General features: G+C 46.6%; 1 protein-coding gene across 1 annotated transcript in view; it reads right to left on the bottom strand.

Moving 5' to 3' along the window:
- Positions 1–18,978, bottom strand: part of LOC108928292 (cysteine-rich motor neuron 1 protein) — a 34,468-nt gene that overhangs the window by 5,174 nt on the left and 10,316 nt on the right. The window contains exons 4-11 of the mRNA XM_018742175.2: positions 15,441–15,683; positions 11,754–11,933; positions 8,850–9,053; positions 7,057–7,185; positions 6,227–6,380; positions 2,754–2,875; positions 1,366–1,584; positions 700–915 (exon numbers count right to left, since the gene is read on the bottom strand). Of these exons, the coding sequence (XP_018597691.1) occupies positions 700–915; positions 1,366–1,584; positions 2,754–2,875; positions 6,227–6,380; positions 7,057–7,185; positions 8,850–9,053; positions 11,754–11,933; positions 15,441–15,683 (1,467 nt within the window). The remainder of the gene's footprint in view (positions 1–699; positions 916–1,365; positions 1,585–2,753; positions 2,876–6,226; positions 6,381–7,056; positions 7,186–8,849; positions 9,054–11,753; positions 11,934–15,440; positions 15,684–18,978) is intronic.

Genomic DNA, 18,978 nt, shown 5'->3' with positions numbered 1-18,978 from the left:
AGAAGCTCAACTTCTACTGAATGCAGTCAGCTGTACTTTTTGTACATATATTTAACCGTTACAGTTGTTTACACAGGTGCAATTGACAAATGCATGCATCAAAGGTACTGTCTGTGACAATCTCGCATTGAACAGGAGAACTAATGATAAAGTCATCAAGCGTAACTGAAGGAGCTGAAGGCCAAGGCTCAAAGGTGGACATATGTTTCTAATTTGTGTTTGTCTATGGGTTGGGGTCCAATGAAATGCAGTAAAGTAGAGCTTCGATGACTTGGAGAGTCCACATGTGGTTCTCTGTAGAGACTCTCAAAGGTAAAGTCCAGCTGGTTTGAGCTGGTCTCTTTATGGGCCTGTGCGAGACATGAAACGGTCTTGGTAGAGCTCCACGACCATGCAGTTAGGGCTTTTAGAAGCCACATGTTAAAAAATAAGCCTGTCTGGGAATGTTGTTCTGTTGCACAGCCTAGATAATGTTTAGCTGAGGTTCCTTTCCGAGAGAAGCTATATCGGGTAGCGTTTTTCTAATCCTGTGGTATTCTGGGTTTATCTGTAAGGATCCTTATTATGATTTTGTACAGCTAGAAGATACCCACAGAATGAGGTAACGCACAAACAGAACTTGAAAACATCTGCTTGATCAACAGACATAGGAGTGAACGTGTTAAGAGGACAAGAGCTGAGTCAGTGCAGTGTTGGTACCTGGGCACACATAGCAGCAGGTGTCCTTGTTCCTGGTTGGAGCCTGACAGAGGGCGGGAGGGCACACCTCAGTGTCACATAGGACCCGCCCCTTCCTGCAGGTGCAGCGCGTGCAGTCGTCCAGCTTCCAGGTCTCCCCTTCCACATAGAATTCTCCTCCTGGTGCCCGGCAAACCACAAGGTCCATCCCTTCAGTCTGGCCACTGCCCGACTCATCTGCAGTGAGGGAGAGGAATACTGGCATTAATCTGGGCATCAAACTGGGCAGGTGGGGCAAAGGCGTGGCACTGAAATAGTTCTGGGACGGCATGGTGGACGCAACTTTCCAGTACCACATCTAGACCATCCCAGTGCCCTAACCGTGCTACAAATCGAACAAAACTGCTTTTAAGCCACAACTGCAACAAATTTGTCGAGTGCTCATTGCAATACACTCCAGCCAATTGGGGCAGCATTCCAGTGTGCCTCACATTCTTTTCTGCGTAAATAATTTAACAACAAACAGACCAACTCATCCAATAATGTGCGGAGAGAACTCTGTTGATTTTGGAAAGGGTCTTGGCATATCAGAATGGTGCTGAGGTTCAATGTGACTTTGGCTTGGGACTCATGTTGTGGTTGTAATTAGAGCAGGTCCAGGGTCCGTTACCATGGCTCCAAGTTTACCTTCACAGGACGGGCAACACTGTTCAGGCCGGACCACCGGGTGCGGGCAGCCAGGCACGGGGCAGGTGATGAGAACACACATCTCCCGCCCGCCGTGACAGTAGCAGTCGCGGCAGCCATCATGCCAGCTCTCGCTGTCCTCGTAGCGGTGCCCGTTGCTGGTGAGGCAGTAATTGAGGGCTGGCGTTGGTGGGGTTGTGCTTGGAGGGTGGCTGCTCTCTGAAAACAAACGCACACGGAACAGTTCTCACGGGGGGTGTAGGGGCCGGGGTTGTGCCACTGATAGGGCAAATGCACTGTGCTTATTGTTGGGGAAGTGGAAACAAGTGTTTAGTGGTTCTCAGATTCAGAATTGCCCCAGGAAGGCAGCAGAGGAGCTGTAAGAATAGATTCATAACCAGGACTTCTTAGGGTGAGGGAAACTGGCAACACATCAATTCAAAGCCAAGAATAGGAATGTGTTTACAGTTTGACCTCAAAATTTATGAAAACACACTACCAAAGATATGAGTAAGTCAATGTTACAGCAAGGTCACTGAAACCCCCCACTGTACTAAGATTCAGAGCTTAAAGATTTTGAGAAAGGTATATGAGCTCTTCGCTTTAGTTTTATTCTCCCAATATTCCACCTATAACTTCCACACACAAGTGTAATCATTACCTTATGCTTTTGGCACTTTATCCAGAACGGGGGATTGGATTAATATACGTAATAAGCCCTGAAACTGGCAGCAAGTAGGTCCGCTATGTTAAATCTGTGTCAAAATCTCTCTGTGAACAATATTACTATCAGAAAATACTGTCTGAAATAACAGGCCAAAGCGAGGTGAGCCATCGAAAGCTGGAAAAAATGTTTGTTTACCTTATATCTAATTTTACACTGAGCAAACAGAGAATGCAGATTCTAAAAATGCCGTTTGCCCTTCTTCATAAATATTTTACCAGCCCTTAACACACACGACCAAAAACTTCAAAATAAACATGAGCGGTGCTGGAAATAGGGTTGCGTTTACTGGGTTCAGGTGCTTGTTTAACTTTCTACTTGCTGAGAGAACTGAAAATACTTCCTTTCTGAAATATTTACAAGATCCATGAAATAATGAATAAAGCAGATAAAAATGGCATAGTAAAAAAAAAAATCAGCTGAGCTATAAATCTTGAACATTTTTGGTGTTTTTGAGAATTCTGACGTACACACGGTGCAAGAAAAGTGTCAGTAAACAAGCTCATGCTATCAGACTCATGCATATCTAATCTAAAAGGAGCCTTTACAGGGATTTTATCGAGTCTGCTTGGCTGAGGGAGACATCAGCACAAGCTTTCAATTTCCTGGGAAGAACACCAATGTGACCTATGCTTATGAATATTCATGAGGAGGACCTCCCTACCTTTACACAGGCATATGGAGCAGCCCTTCTTGTTCTGCTGGTAGCCGTCACTGCAGCGCTTGTCACAGGTGAAGGGAGGACACTTCACGCAGCGGCACATCTCACAGCCATGCTTGTTCCTCCTGCGGTAAAGCAGGGGCACGCAGATAGCCGGCTGAGCAAGGCATTGTGGGAAGGCCAGATTCCATCTTGACACTTTGAACCACAGTTCAGGTGCACGTATAATATAATAAGGCTGTCGCAAACTGAGGCTCAATAACCCGTTGTTGGGCGAGACATGAAGTGCTACAAAACCAGATGGTCACCCTCGGCATCGGAAACATATGGTTCTGTTTTCCCCAAAATATATTGGTTGCCTTTGAAGAGGCCAGATAAAAGCAGCACCCTTAAACAAGTTAGACCCCTGCAGTGGGCACAGCATACCATGGCAGATACGGGGAAAGGCCCCATGAAGCCCAACGCTGCAAGAACACGCCAACCCTCAGGGCAGTGAACATACATCACTAATAACCCAAAAGCAACCCCAGAGCAGAAACAGGCCCTCAGTGAAACGGAGGCCTTCTTTTGTGCCACAACCACAAAATGGGTAGATTTCCACAATAACACTTTACATGTCAGCAGCATTCCTCTCAAGTCTATGTCACATCCTCAGTCATTAAACTCAAACGGTTAGTGCAGCAGCTCCACAGCCATGAAGCAAAACGAAAAGTGTTTGATTCAGCCATCGTAAGCATTGGTAAGTGATTAAGGTGGAAGCATACATGCTTTCCATTAAGTATGAGCTCATGGTTAATTTGTAAATAAGCAATTGTCACAGAGGCTGCAAGGGGGCCCTGTGAATAATCACATGAAAGAACAGCAGTGGAGGGTGGGGGTGAGGACTGACCAAAGAACCGCATTGGACAAGAGACCAACCAGGTTGTCAATGAGTGCCAGGGGTCGCTAAAGAGAAATGGACCAGTTGAGTGAGGCTTGTTCTGATGATACCGTAGTAGGGTGCCTTGATAAGGCCTCTCCTGACAGTTTGTCTCTGGTGTCCCTCTTTTGTGACCTCATTCTTTTCTGGGCAGATGACTTCACCCAAAGCAGCCTGCATAGCCAACTTGTCTGCATTCTCACTCCTTTTTACAGCTGGATGTGTTTCTAAAGCAGAGCAAGCTTTGAATCTTATTCAAAGGGCCCCAACAACAGGCCACACTGTAGGACCTGAGCCTTAACTATTGGATTAATTGCTTTGTCATCGTCAGGAGTTCTCCAAGAGGTGTATGGTCCCTTTCATCTGGGACTGATCCACAATCCACAGGGATTTCAGCACTTGACATAAATAAAGCAGAGCCCTGGACATTGAAATATGAAGTATGATTGCAGACGTTTTTCCGCTTGCTTTGGTTCAGTTTCCCAGTCTAGGAGGTCAGTCGGGGGTTCTTTGCAATGTCTATTCAGGGAAGAATTATTTACTGCTGACCTCTTAAAATGTTGTGAAACCATGTGAAAAAATGGCTCCAGGTATTGACTCTTGTGTGCTCATCAAACCCTCTCATATCAATGGTTTCAACCACAAGTAATTATTATGCTCTGCAAGGAAAAAATAAAATGTATTCCGGGAAAATCAATCATTGGCTAAGGAGCCTACATAACTGGAACACACGGAATACAGACATTATCAACAAGAAGCAGTTATGCTACTAACCCCAATTATCTGCTAAACCAAATGAAATAGAAAAGGATTTGTGTTACTGCGGTAACACTTCTCTCTGGAGGGAATACAGGCCATGTCTGGCTGCTGAGTCAGTAAAATGTTGGAGTTTGAAGGCTCTACCCTCCCCCATGTACTTGCTGGCCCGTCAGTGTACAAATATAGAGGCACTGCGCTGATGACCCTGGGAGACACTCTTTGTCCAAAAGCAACGGGTGGAATTTCACACACTGAGCTCCACTCGAACCGCAAACGATGCTCATCGGCTCGGTGCAGATTCCACCCAGCCCAGATCCTGTGCATGAGAATGCCATGTATGTCCTGTGGAGCCTGATGGTGTTTTAGCCCTATTGAGCAGGGGAAATGATCCTAATCTGTCTTTGTGCACCCGTCTGAACTCAGTCAGCTGCACTGAATGTCCATGCAAACATAACGCTGGGGCACCACGTACACTGAACATTTAAAACCTACTATGTGTACATCTTTCCTGCTGTTGTTTCTAAATACTTTTGTCATGCAGTCTTATCTAATTCAATTCAACTCAATTTATTTTTTACAGAGCGCTCTTCTCACGCAGTGACACGGAGCGCTTGAACACAGACATAGAGCAAAGAAACAAATACATCAGAGAAGGAAGCAAATAAACTACAGAACTAGCGTAATACATTATCAGTGCTTTTATAAAGCTACAGTTATGCCTACTGGCCACGGAGGAAAGGAACAAAAACTCCCAACTGAAAGTCAAGAGAGAAAAAATCTCTGGGGCTCTGGGGGTCCAAGTGCCAGTGGCTGCCCACCACTCCTGGGCAAAAGGTTCATCTAATGACTTTGACTATGAATGGAAACATAAGTCACATGACAGTGTTGAGAGGCCATTGTGTGATTTTAATTTAAATGGGAAGCCATTCAGCCCATCATAATTGTCTGAGTGTTCAGTTAAGATGTAAGTGATGCTTAGATGCTGTATGCTATGGAGACGATGCACAAATGGAAAGGAGCAAATGTACTTCATGGCTGCCACTCTTAATACGAGCCACCTTCGGTCAGTCAGTCACCGCGGATCAGCAGACGTGGTCCCGTGTGGTTTTAAGACAATCCGAGGAAAGGAACGTCTCTAGACTCCTTCCCTGAGACTGGCACATATGGTCAATGAAGCCCCCCATTTCCTTCTCCCTCTCACAATGAGCAAAAGCTCCTCAGTGGATGGTTGAGATACCAGAGGAAGCCTGCAGTACATGCTTCATAAAGCCTCCCTTTGTGCGGACATGGTTTCGATCATTGTTTTGAACCAAGAGACGATTTATGAAACGGTTGCGTTGGGGGCAGTTTTCTTGGTAGGAGAAGAAGGCTTCCACGTTTGCCTTATTTAAATGGATTAAGCAGGGGGCAGCAGACCTCAACGTGAAGCAAATGGGGCACGCTGCCATCAGGATTAGGACCTGGTCCGAAATGTTTTCGATCTGACACATTGGCTGGTGCAGTGGATTAGAGATGTCTCACCCTAAACCCCTGCAGCCACCCCACCCTTGCACCTCAAGTGGTCAGCCAACCCACTCCCAGAAAGTCCAAAGCTCAGAATTACATGAGCCAATCTGTCAGCCAGAAGCTCCGGCACATTCTTAGGCTTGCAGGGCTCAAGCCTGGGCACAGACCTACAGACTCGATGTAGATTAGACATCCAGTGTTTATGCAAACTGATCCGTAAATGTTAATCATTTATGACTTTGTTAATATTGAGCTGTTGAAATTGCGTGTGAAGAGCACAGGCAGGACTTACACGTATCCGTAGGGGCAGGTCTTACTGCAGGACAACGGTCGACATTTGGGGGACGGAGGGATACATTCACACACTTCACAGCCAAACTCATCTTTCTCGTAGCCCAAGGGACATTGAAGGGAGCAGTGCTGGGCCAGATTGGGGCAGGAGTTGTCTAAAACAATTCAGAAAAGAGGTCATTTATTTGTCAACACACACACATTTTCTGAACCACTTGTCCCATACGGGGTCGCGGGGAACCGGAGCCTACCCGGCAACTCAGGGCGTAAGGCCGGAGGGGGAGGGGACGCACCCAGGACAGGATGCCAGTCTGCCGCAAGGCACCGCAAGGCACCCCAAGGCACCCCTAGCAGGACTCAAACCCCAGACCCACCAGAGAGCAGGACCCGGTCCAACCCACTGCACCACCGTGCCCCCCTCTTATTTGTCAACACTTCAAGTATTTCATAAAGCTTATTAAGTCCCACACGGTGAAATTGCATTAAAACAGTACGGTAAAAATACCCATATACACCTACATAAGAAGTTACTCACTATTAATATTAAATGTTTTCACTTACATTTTCTCCTAGTGGGACAGATGGAAAATTCTGGTGTTTTGCAACATGGGAATCTATTTTATTTTGACATTAAAATTAACCTTGAGATTCTGAGAAGCTATTAGCGGTTTGCACTGGGTCATAAACCGGACAACATTCCTCATTGTGTACTGAGTTTTTTCTGCCGTGACGTGCCGGGGTTTACAAGATGCTTCGTGTTTGCTGGAAGACATTGCAAGGACATGGTGCTATGTGGCTGGGACAGGCTGCGGGGAGGCAGGCTGCTCTTACTGTTTAGGCACTGACAGAGCAGGCAGCCGTTTTTGTCTTGCAGGAAGCCGTGGGGGCAGTCGGCACTGGACAGGGAGCAGTTCACCAGGCGAGGGCACAGGACGGGGCTCACCGTCTCATAGGTGGGCTCTGAGGGAAAAGGAATGTGAGCCCAGAACGCCTTGTTGAAAGTGCAGGCTTTCATCGCGCACAATGAAGAAGCCGTTCCCCAAAACCAAAACTGTAATTAAAGATAAGTGCCGGGCTTTATTTCTTCAACCTATGGGAGACTTTCATTATCTGTTAGCTTTGATGAATGAGTACCTTTCCATTATTTAAGTGGTCAGGAGAAGCGCAGCACAAACGTGAAAAAGCCCTCCTGTGTCAGTCTATATGCTGACAGCACAGCTTACAGGGGTGTCCCGGGGTTGCGGGACTCCTGCTGGGGGTTCCGTGGTGGCCTCACAAGGACTCAGATTAGCTGCAACTAATGACATTTCTGCAGAGAAGTTACACAGTTAAAGGGCCCTCCAGGTGGGTCCCATTTGGTTGGCCAAAGCACACTGGACCAGTACAATAAAACTCGACGCTCCAGCAGCCCACAGAAAGTGGGGCGCCCTGTGCTTTAATGAGCTTCCACAGGGCCGCGGCCCGTAATGAGAGTTGGACTCTTTAGTAGCAGGATCCGATTAAACGAAAGCTGCCCGTGGACTCCGTAATGGGTGTGCCTTGCCTGTGGTCATGTTGGGCAACACAGCTTCACTGGGGACTTATTTGCAGGATAATGACTTTGCATGTGAGGGTTTTTCTGAAAACCACCATCAGAATCTCTGATTTTTTACATTTACTTTGTGACATGTAATTAATAGTGGATGTGTCTGGCTACAAGTGTGCTGTATTTACTTGTGCCCATTTGGATGGATGTATGTAAGTGCCAGGCAGTGAAATCCGATTCTTGGTGGTCGACCGCTCATGTGGTTTTCTAGGCAAGGGAGGAATGGAAGTGGTTTGCTAGTGCCTGGGACCTTCCATACCTGTCAGGGGGGTACAGACACAGGGAGAAAAAAGCAAACTCCACACACCCTAAACTGGACTCAAACCCATGCTCACCAAGCAGTTCCACCAGTTGTGCCACCATGTCCTGGCAAAATGTACAGTAGCAGTCAAAAATCTGAGTCCACCTGGGCACAACTTGTATTACTTCTATTCATTTGGCCAACACTTATCTCCAGTGCAATTTACAACTATTTATCCATTTATAGATGGGTAACTTTTACTGAAGCAGTTTAGGGTAAGCACTATGTTCCGGGATACTATAGCAGGAGGTGTAATTTGAACCTGTGACCCCAAAGGTAAACTGCATGTGCTGCCCCTTATTGCATAAGTGGATAAATATGGAAAAAAGAGTTGGAGCAAAGCAACCCGCAAGAGCTCTACATCCATGGGAACTGCTGCAGAAGAGCTGGGAAGATGTCTTGGCTCGTATCCTGATAACGCATTATGAAAAGAATTAGTTTCCAGCTAGTATATACTCAAACTTTGACTGACACTGCATGTGTACATGAATCACTGCAGGGGACTGTGCTGTTGTTAGTATAAGTCACATGTATGAATGTGCATGTGGATGTAGATGCGTGCATATCAGTTCATGTGATTATATATGGCTATATGGGTACATGTATGTTATTGCATGATGTACATGTGTGGATGTTGATGCAAAAGTCTGTACATATTGCATGTGCCTAAAATTAGACATGTTGTGCATTAGTGTCTTTGTTTCTCGGTGAGTGTGTACACATCTGCGGGTGTCTTACCCTCGCAGAAAGGGCAGCACTCCCCAGGGATCCGCACAGGGTTCTGGCAGCTCTGCTTGCAGGCCATGGCAGTGCAGTGTGGCTCCCCGTTCACACACTGGCAGAAGGTGCAATCGTCCTCCTTCCACTGCTCCTCGTGCCTCCGCAGCCTGTTGTTCACCCAGCAGCTGGCCTCTGTGCTCTCTGCTGCCAGCAGCTCCACATCTGGTCGAGGGGCACAGAGAGGAGCCAAAATGTGAGGACACCCCACAGGACATGCTGATGGAAATCTCACCCCTGACTAGAACAGGTGACTACAACAAGCAGAGAGTGAAGGGTCATGTCTGGTGTTCCCTGCTGTTCCATTGTCACCTTCAGCATGTCACCAGTTTTATACATGCATCCCATTCATGTGAAAATTGCATTTCTCTCTTCCTGTTTGCCAAAGATTCATAAAGCTGCCCCTAAACACCAAGAATAGGATGCCTGAACCTTACAGCTATAAATGACAGAGGAAATGTCATCTTAGAATGTGACATCCAGCATGTGCTTCTTTACCAGTCTGTCTGCGTCACCGTTCAGATCATTGCAACATGTGCAAGTAACTTTATTATATTCACAGAAATGTCCCAAGTGATGCAGACAGTTAAAAATTTGGCAAACTTGCTTCAGTGCATCACAGAATTCCACAAAAAAAAATCACTGTGCCTCTGTGGTGATTCATCATATAAGCAGAGACAGGCTAATGGCGGAGCCCCATAGGGGGTGTCTGTGGGGGGCATCCAGCGAGGGCTCGGCCGCTCAACTTTCAGCCCATCTGGGGGCCATTATCTCTGCTGTCCCACTCTCCTTCTCTCAGGGAAGGTTTGGAGCTCAGATGCCAAGACTCCAGACGGTGCATATCGGGGGCCTCCACCCCCCGCAGTAATGGGTCTATCATCAGGCCAACAATGAGCAAAAATACACACTCCCCCAGTGCTACTATTTCCACAGAAACGCTTGGTCTTATTCCACCAAAATGTAATCAATTCATATGAGGCAATGTGTACTGAAGTATCTAGTTTTCCCACTGAAAACTTAAGCCTAAATGATGGCCCCCCTCACACCAAGCTTGTTTATTCCATCTCAGTACATTCAGTAAGTACACAAAAGCAGCAGCCAGCTGGAACAGTTTATTGACAGACAGCTTAAACCTACACACAATGGAAGACCCATGAACCCTCGTGCGATGTGCAGTAGGAAGTCTTCTTTTTAGCGGAATGCAGCCTCATTACCAATTTGTTTCTATCACCAATGGGTTTTAGTGTCTGTAGCCTACAGCAAGACAGAACATGCTGCTTTAGTTCATATCTCAGGAGTAGGATCCTCAGAACCCTGTATGAAGTAGCTATGGGCCTTAATCCATATGTGCAAATGGATAGGGATATATGGAATGAAGCAGTCAGTGTGGAAGACGTACTCCTCCTACGTACTCCTCTGCTAGCAAACTGTGTGTTCTAGGGGGCAAAGAAACACTGACCTTCACTAACAGCGTTTCTCTGATGTTCATGACACCCCACTTGGTGCAGCCAATGTGTTGGCCACATGCTAACATCACATGCATCAGTCCTAGCCAGTAATAAGGTCAATATTTCTACCTGAGTACCAGCCTCTACATTTTACTAGAATGGCCAGGCCATGTGCAAAAATTCTGTATCAATTAGGGCTCCCGCAGTTTTCCGAAGCAGTTTTACATTCCAAAATATCCAATTGTATCGTAAAAAGCGTTATTGTTCATTAATTTTGTTGCCCTTTCATGCAAAGAAAGTTAACGACTGCAAAACCCAGCTGGAGTTCAGGTCTGGAGTACACTGTGAAGCAGTCCAGAGCTCAGCAATTAATCCCTCCTGCCACCTAGAGCAGGAAAGGTTGTGAACAGAACTGACTGAGACCTGTTCAGCACCTCCCTGAATCGGTGTTCTATTCTGTCAAGGACTGGGACACTTAGACATATCACAGTTATATAACAAAAACACTAAGAGCTTTCAAAAAATGGCTAAAATATCATCTGTTCGTCAAACTGAAGAAATGTACCATATGCATAATAAATGATCACTGCTTGCAGCGCACAGTTCTTTTAAAGGACCGTGGCACTTAGTGTGTGTGTCACACACAGACCCCATGGGAAGTTACTACCCTCTGCTACTGGGTATTGTTCTCACAGCTGTTCTCCGGAGTGTGTTAATGCATTTTTCTTTGTGCCATGTGTCTACCTGTCTACCTGTGTCACAGGCAAAGAAAAGAAAAGACTGCTGTACCTTTGCAGACAGATGCTTCACCGTTGACTGCTGGTAGATGTACCAGTGAATTGATAGTTGCGATAACTGTGTGAGGGGGCAGCGGTGGGGCAGCGGGTTTGGCCGGGGCCTGCTCTCCGGTAGGTCTGGGGTTCGAGGGCTGTTTGGGGTGGCCTGCGGCGCACTGGTATCCCGTCCGGGGTGTGTCCCCTCCCCCTTCAACCTCGTGCCCTGCGTTGTCGGGTTAGGCTCCGGTTCACCGCGACGCCGCTCAGGACAAGCGGTTGTAGACGTGTGTGTGTATGTGTGTGTGTGTGTGTGCGCGCGCACGCGAGCTCAGGGTTCTTAAAGCTGTTTGATAGTGGCTGAACCTCTGCATACAGGTGTGTGACAGCTGATTGATAGTGGCTGTGTGTGATAGTTATAAATCTTTATTATTATGTATTTAACTTATGCCTTTGTCCCAGGGGACTGGTTGATGGTGGCTGTACCTATGCGGACGACTGTGCAATGACTGATAGTGGCTCTATCTGCGTCGACAGGTCAGTGACAGCTGATTGATAACAGCTGTACCAGTGTGGACAAGAAGTGTGAAAGTTGATTTTCAGCAGACAGGTGTGTGACTGTGAAGTGGTTGTAGTGGTTGTACCTATGCACACGGGACAGCACTCTCCCTCCGGTATATAGAAGTTCTGGCAGTCCAGCTCAGCACACTCAGCTTGGGAGCAGAAGGAGATGCCCCCTCGACATTGGCAGAGCCAGCATGGATCCATGTGGTAAACTTCGCCGTCAGAAAACTCCTTCCCATTGTGCGCACATCTGGGAGAAACTAAGGATCATAAGGGAGAATTCACAGTGTCAGTACTAAGGAAAACTGGGGAGCTTAGCTCAGAGAAAAGCAGCAGGCTGTGGACATCAAAAATAAAAAAACCCCGAGCCAACTCTTCTGCATAGATTTGTGACGTCTGTCTCTCGCACTAGTGCACACCACAAAGAAAACAGATGTGCCAGGGCTGAGGTCTGCAGGACAAGGGCCAGCGTATCCGGTGAAAGTCCAAAAACCAACGCTGTCTCAAAGCCGCAGAGTGCGGCGGAGATAACGGGCTCAATGATGGCTGCAGTATGGCTGACTGGAAATTGTTAACCCATGGCAGTGTGCCTCCAGACGACCTTTCTTTGCCACAGTGTCATTTGACTGGTCTTGCATGGGTGAACTGGATGGCACCTTTCACACAACTGTGTCTCTACAGGTGTTTGCTTTTGTCTCGTATTTCCGTAAACATGATCGCGTCATTACCGTGGATGGAGTCAGAATTAATGCATTGTGGAATAAAAAGGATCATGAAAGTCCTAAACCGATACGGGAAATTGCAGATCCAATCCGAAACAGCCGAAATTACTGTAATGGTTTATCAATGCTCTGTATTTTTATATAGAATGATGCATTTAACATAACGTGTTCACGTTGAAGGGTCGTCTGGAGGCACATTGTCATGGGAGCAGCGTGCATCATGTATTATTTTGTAATTGCAGTTCAGATGCAGACCAGAACAATGCATTTTGGGAACAACAGCCAAAATATATATATATTTAAAGGAAAAAAAAATAACATTAACAAAAAACAATACACAAAAATATGCATTAAAAACAGAAAATATTGTATGAACACATACAGACATGCAAATGTACATATGTGCATTCCGGTGTGTGCGCACAAACATTTGCAAAACGTTTCTTCGGAGGACCCCTCAGTGTAGGCCTCTCACAGCTCGTGTTATACATCAACCTATTAGGGAAATTTAAAGCAAGTGTAGCACATGGCCTCTCAAAATTTGTAAAGAAGGCTCTTTCATTGTCTTTTTAAATTTTTATTTCATTATTTTAATACGGGGGGGTGCAGTGGCACAGCGGGTTTGGCCGGGGCCCCCTGTGTGGAGGGTCTGGGGTTCAAGTCCTCCTTGGGGTGCCGTGCGGCAGACCGGCATCCTGTCCTGGGTGTGTCCCCTCCACCAAATAATAATACATGTAAACATATAGTATGTATGTCTGCATATATGCATTTGTGTATATATATATGTATAGCTCAGGAAAAACGGATTTTCAGAGCAATGGACACTGCCTTCCTCATATAGTCTGTTGTTCTAAGGATGGACTGTACAATAACCGGAAAGTACCTCAGTGCCATTGCTATGTGAACAGCGATGTTTTTGAAAGGTGGTGAGGTAGCAGGAGACGCAGGCACATATGATCCTAACAAGATTTTGACAGAAGGAGCGGGAATAATTTCACCATATGCAGACCGTGCCGTGATCACGGACTCTAAGGGCTGGGTGTGACTCTCATCTCCGGTGGCCTCTCTGTGAGCTTTAATGCAAAGCAGGTGGGTCAGCTGAGCCTAAAGAAAAGAGGGAGTTCTCTTGTTTCCGCCTTCTGTTTGTGCCGCGCAGTCGAACTGAGCAAATACCGTAAGCGCTCTGCCAAGCTGCACTCAAAGGGCAGTCATGGCTAAGTCAACGAGCCAGGCACAGTAGGAAGTCACGTGACAGGATGTCCAACTGTAATTTCCGTGAGCATTTGTTAATGTTAATCCCTAAAACAAACTCATGGCAGAGAGACGGAATTCCAAGTATGCTTTCTGTTTTTTTTCATTTAAAGTACGATAGCTCATGGCCCATGGCATTGATGGCGGACTGTGAAGCTGCAATGTGCCCACTGATCAGTGATATCCACCCTGATCTTACTAAATGTCATTTTCTAAAAGGCGAACAGGCAAACAGGAAATTTAAATGGAAATTTACAATGAGATTGCATTTTCTGGTAAGTAGGATCAAAGCCTGTGTGAAATCCTGTGTTATAATTAAGACTTGCAGTTAATTGCTTTGGTTGTTCACCTTTGCCCTGGATGAACATTGATGCAGAATCACCAATTGAACTGGCAGTAGCATAACGTGTAATCAGTCCAGATGAGTTTATGAGTTTGGTAAGATCTCAGGGAAAGCCAACATCATCCATCATAACAGCTAAGCCTGTGCCCCATCTCCCACATGTCCAATTTCTCAGCCACATGTAGATACAAACTTCAGTCACACGTGCACACAAAACCACATGTTCTCTCTTCTTGAAGTATGTGTCAGCCAAAGAAATAGCTCATCTCTCTGTACAGCATATACCTTGTCCTACAATGTTATGTGTGGAAGGTGGAAGAATCTGTGATCACCTGATGGAGAACACACACCACTGTGAGAAAACAGCTAAGGAAATAAATAAAACATACCCTCGAACGAGTGAGACTGACCAAAGTTACAGACGAAAAAGAAATGTGTCAACACGGTTATTTTTTTTTAACAAAATTTTCTTTGGTATCTAAACATGAGCTGCTGCATTTCCAATGGATGAGAGGTGAGCTAACGCGTGGAAAGGGGGAAGGGAGGCATGAAGGGCACATTTTTCTTCCGCTGCTCAAATGATTCCCAATGTTGGCACTGTCCTACGGTACCGACGGCCGGTTGGGGTGGGACAAAGGCTGTTGGGCCGAAGACCAGAGGAGCAGGAGACACTTGTTGTCAAAACACTGATCCCTGGGGCACACGGCCTGCCCAACCCCATTACTGTCCCTTGCTCAGATCCGAGTACATAAAAAGCATTCCCATCAGTGAACTATTGAACCTTCTCCCCTTGGATGTGTGACCAGACAGGAACTATCTGACACTGCACTTCTGTTGAGCGTGTTCATAGTCTAAGCACTTTTCTGGTCACTGGGCCTGTTAAAGCCATTAATTCTGGGACACAGCGCGCATTCATGAATGCGGAGGGGTTCAGAAAGCCAATCTGTTCTGTTGGTAAAACAGTGAATATTTTCTGTGACTGCAGAGCAAACAGCAAGACCCCGCCGCTCTCTGTCCACCCAGCGTACAGAGTACTAGTGTACATTTTGCAAAACTGATATCCAAACGTAACCCTGCCTGCACATCTGCATTTAGACAAATGCTGAGAACTGGAGTGAAACATGGAATGCATTCATTTCAGCCAAATTAATGCAATTGTCATTCACATCACTATTTAGGCTACAAAATATTTGTGGGTCTGAATAAGAATGTTCTTTAACTAGTCAAATGCTAGTACAGTGTCCAAGTGGAAGCCTTCCAAATTTGGCTTCATCTGCCCCTCCTTTGACCTTTTTGCTGGGAAGAACTTGTGCGCAACACATTGAAGACCTTTGACCTTACTTAAATTGACAGTTATTATCACCTCTTGAGAAATCACACTAAGACCTCCAGTGCCCGTGCTGTGTCCTCTTGGTACCGTGAAGTCGTTTTCCAGGAAGAGCGTGCCTTACCTCTCTGGCATTCGTACAAACTGCAGCAGTCTCCGGGTCTGCCTGTGGCCTCTTTGAGGAGCACCTGCTGATGCCCACTGGGGCACTCAGGCCTGTGGCATGTGCGGAAGTCACAAGTGCACAAGGGCAACACCGTGGGGCAACAGCCAGCAGGGGGCGTGTAGCTCTTGGTCAGGGCTGAGTCGGCAGGGCAATCCGGAGACAGCACGCTTGGGCAGGCCACCCCGGCGCACCTCAGCTCCTCTGAAACGAGATGGAAATGGGTGCAATAACAGTCTCGGTAATCCAACATGCCGTTCTGCCCCCCCCCCACAACTTCCCCGGGGTTCCCGACAGTACAGCCACTGTTCGCCGAAAACACACTCCCCACCCGAGCCTGTGGTGCAGTGCTGCCACTCATGTTGCTTCAAGATGAGTTCATTACAGGGCAACCAGATCCCTTCCAGGGAATGACAGCTTTACAGCTTCCAGCTACATTTCAAGGCACGTGTGCTAAGTGACCTAGAGGCGAAGTAGACGTGACGGAGGCCGACGTACGTCCAGTTGCTGAAGTGCGAACGCTCTCCTGCGCTGCTCTGGAGTATCCTGTTCAAAATCCAAACACTGTTCAATTCCACTGGAGATTAATAGAAACCATGTTGAACAGCTCATTTTTTTTCTCCCTTGGACCTATTTTAAAATCTCACTTAACACAGAAAGAACTGTTTTCTATTCATTTGCGCCGGCCAAAATAATCGACCTGATACCCCTTTCAGGGGGCACTGCACTCTTGGGGGGTGTGTTCTGGAAGCGGTTCAGGAAAAAGGTGGAGCTGTCCCCTGTATCCATGTTGTGAGTTGTGCAGGAACAGTATCCTTGTTAAGCTCCGTTCGCCGTAGTGTTTCTATCTGGCTGCCGTCGTGCCATAATGGGTGGGTATTACCCGCCCAGTCCTTTCCTACCACTCCCGCTTGACAAGAGATTTCACAGACGACCAGGAATCTCAGGAATGTATCTGTAGATAGTCTGGAAAACTGATCCATTAAAGGTGCTGCACACAAGAATGAGACGGAAGCTAAGGACAGTTTTACACTAGCAAACGTTAACTCTTAGCAGCATGGCCAACGATGTTCACAATGGAAGGCGGAGTGCCGTAGTTCAGAATCCAAGTGCACTTATGGTTGGGGAGGATGTGAAGAATTGCGTCATGAGGAACAGAGGCCCGAATGTCCCTGATGCTGAGCCAAGCGGTGCACTTTCCAGACTCCAGCGGTTTCTCCGTGCAACACGATGCCCCGGCAGGATGTGCCTGTAAGTCGAGTCCTCAGAGTTTATTAGCAGATGGGAAACTTAAGGGGCAAATGCGGCCCGCAGGGAGACAAACCTCTTCTCCCAGGCGTTCTGCTGGCCTCTGGTGAAGTCAGCCGGAGCTCCCTTTTTATTTTTAGCCATTTAGCAGACCCGATGCGGACTGTCGGGCATTCGAGAGGTGAAAGGTCGAGCCTGTTTTCCTAATTTTATTTTCCCAAATAACCACTTACATGGTATTTTAATCTTTGACCAAAGATGCAACTGGATGCTATGTCTTATGTAACCCATAAAAAAATGAATGATGACCATGCGTCAAGCACAAAATCAGTATGTGCGGTGGGAATGGTAGGACGTTCGACAGATTAAATTTAGGATGAAGGAGGCCATTTCAGTGTTTCTTGATAGATAAACATAGCATGGATGTATCTACTGTACTGTTTAATCCAAGAAGCTGTTAGGAGTGAGAGCAAACACAAAGCTTGCATTGATAAACTCCTAGTTTTACTGAGTTGTTTCGAGGGCGGGGGGGAATCCCCCTGCATTAATGCAGGCAAAATGCTCTTTTAACTGTTTTTGGCTTAATTCCCACATTTAACTTAAACATTAACTTGAAGCTTGTTTAAAGCCATTTCTTCAGCGTATCCAAAGGGTTCTGTAGAAATTCAGTCTGCATGCTGAAATGAGTTTCAAAGGCAAATAAGTGCTACATCGGTCAGGAGATCTGCACTGACCAACAGCAAAGCAACTCCGTCCTATGGGCACAGAATAATTAATAAGTCTTGGGCAAGTTTCCAAGACAAAATGGAGAGCAGCTGGGAGGATAACTGCTTTTATGCATTCTATTCTCATTCAAATCACTGGAATTCAGGCAATTCCTTTAAGCACATCAGACTCGGGAGGGACGAAATTAAAATAATTTCTCGGAGCATGTAATTATGACCGCACATTGTGCAGATTGACACAACCTACATGCGCTCTGTAACGGTCACGTTTCGCTGGGTTTCATTTTTTAACTTTGTTTTTTATTTTGTACGGACACAAACCGAGCAATTAGCTAGTCAGCGGCAACAAGGGCAAACACAGTGCAACAATAGGGGCTATTCTTTGCCTCGCACAGGCCCACACAAACACAAACACACAAAAGCCCAATTTGGCATGCCTGATAAATTCGGCCCACAGAATACCCAGACTGTCTTTTTTAGGAAAAGTGAAATACTGTGGAACGCCTAGCAACCGGGGAGACTGCGAGCCTCCCGACGGGCGGATCTTGGGTTCCTCGAGTCAGGGTCTCGCAACTCATTCTGCACACACAGACGTACGCACCTCACACAACCTTGCACAAAAATCAAAGTCAAAGAGGGACACGGAAATTGGCGGATTACCACAGAACGAGCTATTATAAACAATGCATATTTCTGCCATCTCAGAAGCTCATTCATGAAAGAGAAACACCTCTTTGTAAATGATTTTCCTTTTTTTCTGGGGGCACAAGGAGAGCAGTCTTCTGCTGCTGAGCGGCGCTCTCGTAGGCAGAGGAGGCTGTGTTGACAGCCCGAGTTTACTCACGGAAAAAGGCGCACAATGTGAGTTCTGTTCGGGGACTAACTCTGGAAGCAAGTCAGTGAAGAACAAAGCGGTCTTAGTGCAGCTGCCCTGTGCGGTTACTGCTTGGCGCTCGTGTTTTATATAGTTTGCGTAGAACGGGACCACGGGACTATTCCTCATGCAAGCCATACAAATCGAGATCCGAGCCTGCTGGCGGTTGCAACTGAGAGGAAAAAAGTAATTGTTTGCTATCTTAAACAGCTGGCTCTCAAAGCAACGGCGACCATTGCATCCATTGCACTGGCTGCAGGGGGATGTGGCCGAGGGGCTAAGGTTCGACCCCTCCGGGAGGGAGATCATCAGCTTGTGATGAGCTGACATCTGAGAAAACTGAAGAAGAGGACTGGTTATTTGTCCTCCCCTTGAAAAGGGAGGCTTTTAGCAAATTTAACCTGAAAAACATGTCGTATGTGGTTGCTCCACAATATGTGGTGCTCCCCCAGAAGCAAGGCTCTTCCTCTGACTGTCCGTACTCCATCGAGATTAGTCTGGTCAAAGTGGCTGAAAGGGGCTGGAAGGCAAAGGCAATCTCTGAGACAAAGGAAAACACGTGGCTCGTGTGGGAGCACAGCATTATACTCTACAGCATTGGTGTCATCTCCAATTTTGGATGTCATTTTTGTGAAGTGGGAGTTTTTCACTT

The sequence above is a fragment of the Scleropages formosus genome, chromosome 15, assembly GCF_900964775.1.
Source record: "Scleropages formosus chromosome 15, fSclFor1.1, whole genome shotgun sequence".
In the NCBI taxonomy this organism is placed as follows: Eukaryota; Metazoa; Chordata; class Actinopteri; order Osteoglossiformes; family Osteoglossidae; genus Scleropages; species Scleropages formosus.
The sequence above is the reverse complement of the archived record's forward strand: the minus strand, read 5'-3'. Positions and strand labels throughout refer to the sequence as shown.